The sequence below is a fragment of the Dreissena polymorpha genome, chromosome 8, assembly GCF_020536995.1.
Source record: "Dreissena polymorpha isolate Duluth1 chromosome 8, UMN_Dpol_1.0, whole genome shotgun sequence".
NCBI classification, from domain to species: domain Eukaryota; kingdom Metazoa; phylum Mollusca; class Bivalvia; order Myida; family Dreissenidae; genus Dreissena; species Dreissena polymorpha.
In genome coordinates, this window is record NC_068362.1 from 86,537,460 (window position 1) to 86,544,198 (window position 6,739).

Sequence of the window (6,739 nt, forward strand, 5' to 3'; positions counted from 1 at the left end):
ACTTTTAAGGGATTTCAGTGTTTATTTCTATCCAAAGAAATACTAAGTATAAAAATTCTTACATTTTAAGTTGTATATGCGTATGTTTAAAGACTGCGGACAATTTTATGAGTTTGCAGATACACGTTCCAATTTTAAACATTACCAGATTAAGATAATATCAGGGTTTATTTCGATGAATGCTTAGAAGACTGAATTACTTATTGCTTTTGTTTTATTTTAAACAAAGAGAGCAAAGAAATATAAAACATGCATTTAACTTAAAAGTATTCAAGCTTCTGACAACGTCTGTAAATTAAATTGACCATAAAAATCTTTAATATGGATTTCATTCTTAACACTCAGTACAGTAATAATAATAAAAATTTATTTTATGATTGTAATTATATAACTATAATAAGTACAACTATGTACATGTAAATATAAACAATAACAGAAATAAACAACTCCAGTTTAACCGCCCTGAATATTCGCATGCGCCGCCGTTACGGTACTGAAGGAAAAAAACAGGGGAGCGAAACGATTCTATCGAATATATTTGAAGATTAAAATAGTTTCTGTTGTCGATCTGATCATCAAATATAAATTCGTTGTTTCATGTGATTAATAGAAACAATGTTCATCCGCAGTGTTTTAAGAGTAATACAACTCAGCATGAAATAGGTCTTGATTGCCAGTGTACATGTTATTTGAAGGTGACGCACGATTTCTTTATAGCGGTATCTACACATGTGTATCCCTGTGGTGTCACGAGCATACTCATAAACACTTTTAATCCAAACTTGGGACAATGTCTCCTATTGACCGAACGCGTTCGTGCCTCTATCGCAGAATTTTTTTTTCAAGACCATTAACTTTCTTAAATTGGTATTCCGTAATTGACGAACAAAAAAATCATGTATTCTTTCGTGTGTGTTGTGTTTATATCGTGAATTTAACGTTTTTATAAATATATGCTTGGAAAAATTAATGTAGAGAACATCATTAGAGTTTTTTAAGTTTACTTAATGCTCCGGGTTTTTGTTTTCATCTTGAACATTATTATCGTAAATTAAGATTTTATTTACAAATCAATTTAGTAAATATTGTGAACACAAAAAGGTTTATTTCAGGCTTAAGACTATGATATATGCTACAGTATGGTACTGTATGGTACTGTATATTGTTATTTAAATGATAACTTAGAATTGGGGTATAAGGCAAAAGCTGATATGCACTTTTCAATAAAATAAGCGTGACATCTTGCACAGATTTGCGTATGAATATCTTCGGTTCTTTTAAAGTCATTTAAAATCACAAAATTCGTTTCGTACTAAAGATGTTGGTATTAGCCTGAGAACGATAAATAAAAGATATAAATACGAAACACAAACGTTTTACTCTCAACTATATACATATTTTTAATATAAAAAGATTGCTGCTCCTGAAATCTAACAAAGTTTCTCTAATAACTATTTTGGACCAGTTTTAATGATCATCAAAAACTTCATTTCTTTTATAGATTTTTACATAGCCTTTAAAATGACAATTACAATGAAAATTTTCATAACGAAATATAATATGTATAGACAAACAAAAATATGTACTATTCAATAAACGAGTATTGAATCTAAACAAAATTCATACTGAGTATCTCCGGAACTAAATAGGTATGGCATATATAAAGAAATTAGAAAGGTTTCAACAAAGGCCTATATCTACTGTTCAATAAAACTGTCTTCCTCGGCCTTAAATCTTTTATATTTTTAGCGATTAATATCTCCGGCACTATTTCCACTGAACTCACAAAGCTAACCTCAGACTTTAAATATTGATATAACCTGTTCCATAATCCATATTATCGATTACGAGTTGGTCATGCGAGTTATGTATCATGCTATTTCTTAAAATTTGACCCAGCATTTGAAAACATATTACAAAACGATGGTCCCAATTCGAAATGCCGAACCTACATTTTTGGCATTTCGCGATCTTTGATACTGTGCAAAGCGGTAAACCAATGCGCATATACCCCAAAATAACTAACTAGTTAACCAATCGCAACATCTCAAAAAAGTCATGTGATGTAATGCCGAACCGCAATTGAAGAAGTCAAAATGACGAAGCTGAAACAAATGTAATTTCGGCATTTTGCACGCTAATTAAAATATTAAAGTATCAATATAGCCATGTATAAGGTAAATTGACGAATCGTAAACTTTTGCTGATAGAATAATTCAATGATGTACATTTTTATAGCATTGCTGAACGCACAAAGACATCAACATACTATAAAATGTTGAGGCCTTAACTAAGTAACATGTGGCCACAACTAAAAGCTTTTTCCTACAACTTATTAAGTTGATACCTCAACAAAGTAAGTTGTTCCTTCAACTTAATAACTTCTGGCCGCAAGTCACTAAGTTGAGACCACAACTTTATAAGTTGTGGGAACAACTTTCTTAGTTTGGACCACAACATAGTTAAACCAATCATATAGGCCGTTTCAACTTCACCGTTTTATCACAGTTAGTACCCTTGTACTCGTACTATTCTGTGTTCGGAATCCAGCGCTGGTTTGAGCACTATCCCTATCAGTTATGGGTCTCGGGATTGAGCCCCTGCCTGAGCACTTACCTTGTGAGCGACCTGGTTCTGGGGGTTCTATCCCCGGTCTGAGCACTAGCAACATAAGCGTCGGATCCCGGTTTCTAGTCTCGAAACACTCGCTTCATAAGAGAGTTTTCCATGGGTTTTGGATTCGAACCCGGGACCTTTCTTGTAAAGGGGGATTGCTCTGACAGGGGCTCGATCCCGGGAACCATCGCTTACGAGGCGAGTGCTAGATGCCTAAGTTTTCGATGGTCCTTGGGTTCGAATCGCGGTATGAGTACTAGTCCCTAAAACTAGTTAGGAGTTTTCGATGGTCCCGTGTACGAGCACTTGCCCTGAACGCTTTGGGTCTCTAGATCGAGTCTCGGTTTGAGGACTTACCCTATAAGCTACGGCTTGAATTTCGATGCGAGAATTTGCACCAACAGTGACAGGTCCCGGGTTCGAGTCCCAGTCTGATTTCTAGCGCGCGCTGAAAGCTATGGATCCTGGGTTCAAGCCTCCCTAACCCCTTTTCCCAGTACGGAAAGGATCCCAATTGCGAACCTCAGTCTGAGCGTTCGCACCGAAAGCTACGGGATCAGACTGGGACTCGAACCAAACAGCCGCCGCTAAAAAACCTTACTGAGCACTCGCCTTCTAAGCGAACGGATGCCGAAACGAGCACTAGCTTCGTAAGCAAAATTTCCCTGTTTCGAGTCACGGAATGAGAGCTCGCCTTGCAAGAGATGGGTGTTCGAGTTCGAGCGCCGGTCTGAGCACTAGCCCTGTAAGCTATACATCCCGCATTTTTAGGGTCCGGCGCTAAGTCTAGGACTTGGATCAGGATCCGTTCGCTTAAATGGTAAGTACTTAAACCGGGATTTAAGCCCGGGGCCCATAGGATACAGGGACCCGTTACGTAGGGTGCGAATGCTCAGACTAGTGTCCCAGTCGCTTTTAGGGAAAGTCCTTAAACTTGGGCTAAAACCAAAAGAACCAAAAAGGAGGCTATCAGGCCTGGATTCGAAACCGGAATCCGTCGCCTATGTCGCTTATGTTGCTTGTTATCACACCAGGGATCGACTACTGAACCCAGTCGCTAACTTTTCTCAAATCTAGAATCTATGGCTCACATGGCAAGTGCTCAGACAGGGCTCGGACCGGAGATCTATAGCTTAAAGGGATAGTGCTCAGACCGGCGCTCGGAACCGAGCACCTAGTAGTATAAGGGGTACCAATTGTGATAAAACGGTAAAGATGAACCGGCCGATCTGATTGGTTATATTTATAGTAGTGGGATCAACTTAGTAAGTTGGTCCCACAAGTTATTTAGTTGAGGCAAAAACTAATACGTTTTGGGAACAAGTTTTGAAGTTGTCGCCAAAAGTTTCTAAGCTGATGCCTCAACTTAATAAGTTGTTCGCTCGAGTGTTTAAGTTGAAGGAATAACTTAATAAGTTAAATGAACAATAACTAAGTTGAGGCCACAACTTTATAAGTTTTAGGAAAAGTTGTGGCCGCAAGTGACTAAGCTGAGGTCTCAAATTAATAAGTTGTGGGGAACGTACTTAGTTGTTTCCACAAGTTATATTAACAGTTGTTTCTACAAGTTATTAAGTTAAAGCCACAACTTATGAAGTTGTTCCCTCAACTTTATAACTTGTGCCCACAAGTTACTAAGTTAAGGCCACAATATAAGTAAGGAATTGCGGTTGTCACCTCTGTGCCACCGTGTCAAACAGAAAAACACGCATAAATTTGCTATATCTAATTTAACATAGTGGAATAATTCGTTCAATTGAAACATAATATATTACAATTAGCTGTCCAATTTGCCGAAACATCACATAAATGCAAGTCTAAATGACCATGATACATTTCACAGAAGATTTATAAACTAAACGTCAAATTAATTCCATACGCACATGCTCCATCATGAGACACTTAAAAAATGTTAAAAGAATAATTATTTAATTTTGTGCAAGAAATGTTTTACAAAACACGTCTCCTGAAAGCTTTTATTTCTGTTAGTTCGGCATCGGGACCATCGAAAATAGGTATATTTCCAAAAAGGAAATACATTGGAAATCGCTGCATAATTGATGAAGTTATGGCTGATCAAAGCGATGCACCCTGTTTTCGGGTCATTTTGAGTTGAATACCTTGTTAAACTTATGAATATATATTTGATAGTGAATCTTTTTTTCAGAGAAGTTTCGTTAAAATTTGATTTTGCCATGTAAAATTGTGTTTTTACTGATAAATATCATAGCCACACGCTAACCAACTGTGATTTAAATATTTAAAAAAGATTCCAAATATTTCGTAGTGATAGATCCTTCTTCCACAGTTAATATGATTTGTGAACTAGTCCCTATATAAACAGATTCAAAAAACCACTAACAGACATTCATAAAAATGGTATTTTGAAGTAATACCCTTCTTTGTATTAGGTATAATCGAGTTTGACGAAGTGAGCGGGGCGTTAAAAACAGCCGGTTACCTCGTTTTATCTTGGACTGACGAATATCTTCAATGGGACAGCACGGCTTTTAACGGAACTGAAAGTATGTTTCTCGTATGTTTTTATTATGATTACATGTGTTGTTTTAAGTCACGAATTTTCAAACGACACGAAATGAATAAAAAATGTTTTGCATAACAACTCAGAATACTTTATTGGTATTGGTTCTACATTTATCCTGTACATTTACACATCTGTTCAATGTATAACCATCAAAATGAAATAGTAGCATTCTACCATTCATAAAAATTATCCATCACGCGTTTTCCTATCTATGCAGGACACACGTAAATGAACACAAACAGGCACCAAATTACACACACATAAAGATAACATTTCAACTCATAGCATATTATGACAAGCACTCATTATACCGTTAAAACCACATTACATTCTATTACAAGCTCACACAATACGGTGCCAAATATAATAAGCGCATATCTTATTATGTATTCCCTCGTCATTTTATAAAATATATATCAACGATCAGCAGGAGACGGTCGAGAGGTTCTATACCAAATTGCGATTCAACATTGAAGTTATCAATATTTTTGCTTACAGCCACAGGACAACATCTGGAAGCCGGATATTTCACTCAAGAATTCCGTTGATTGATTTCTTCACCAGTCTGGGATCACCTCACCTTAATGTCTTTGTGAAAAGTACCGAAAGAGTAAATTGGCATCCTTATCAGATATGCTCTATTGTTCATATATCAAAGGGACCGAATGTCAGATTATCATCATTTTAAATACAGAGGATTGGGTGTGGACTTGTTTAACAAAGCGCGTACAATATACAAATTTATTCCATCATCAGACGTGCATTGTCGAAATAAACCACTGTGGAATAAATTTTCCTCTATTTCGGCAGTGCTGAAATATAGCTGTCACGCGCGGCGGAGAATGGTCAAATTACTCGGAATCAACTATAAAGTAATCATATTAAGTAAAATCGAATCAGATTCAACAAAACACACAATTTGATACCAAGATGTAATATATTTTAAACAAATAATATAACTGAAAAAGCAAAAAAAAAATATTTACGAATATTAAGTGCGCGTACTCGTGACGTCATTATTAACACTTCGTACGACACAATACATGTTCTTTCACGCTAAAGCTGCAATTGTTTAGTGTGTTTTTTCATTATTTCTTAAAAATCGGAGACGTAGAGGTATGATAAACAAAAAAACAGGTTAGTTACTGATCTTTTTGTAATGTATTAGGCTCGGCACGATTAAAATAATGAAACAATTTTTGCTTAAAATAACTTTGGGATTTTCCGTGCAGTTCGATTTTCCTATTCAATTTTTAAAGAAATAATTTACGACTAAGAAAATTGATGGGATAAATCGAATACTAGGTCGGTGCCGAATAAAGCAAAGTTTAATTTGCTCGGCACGAAAATCTGAACCAATCGCAAAGGCTCGTGGTTCAGATTTTCTAAGCCTCGCAAAATAAACTTTGCTTTATTCGGCACCGACCTAGTATTCTCTATGTACATCATTCGTTGAACATAAATATATTATCCTCTGTGAAAGAAAGTCCGAACCAATTATCTATATGGTCAGATAGACGTATTTTTTAAATTGCTAATACTTTGAACTGTGTAACTGATACGCATTTTCTGTTACAT

General features: G+C 36.0%; 1 protein-coding gene across 1 annotated transcript in view; it reads left to right on the plus strand.

The window, feature by feature from the left end:
- Positions 1-2,168: 2,168 nt before the first annotated feature.
- LOC127840706 (acetylcholine receptor subunit beta-type acr-3-like) overlaps positions 2,169-6,739 on the plus strand; it is a 21,292-nt gene continuing 16,721 nt past the window's right edge. Inside the window, exons 1-4 of the mRNA XM_052369120.1 lie at positions 2,169-2,177; positions 2,509-2,652; positions 3,388-3,436; positions 5,028-5,152. Coding sequence (XP_052225080.1) covers positions 2,169-2,177; positions 2,509-2,652; positions 3,388-3,436; positions 5,028-5,152 — 327 coding nt within the window. The remainder of the gene's footprint in view (positions 2,178-2,508; positions 2,653-3,387; positions 3,437-5,027; positions 5,153-6,739) is intronic.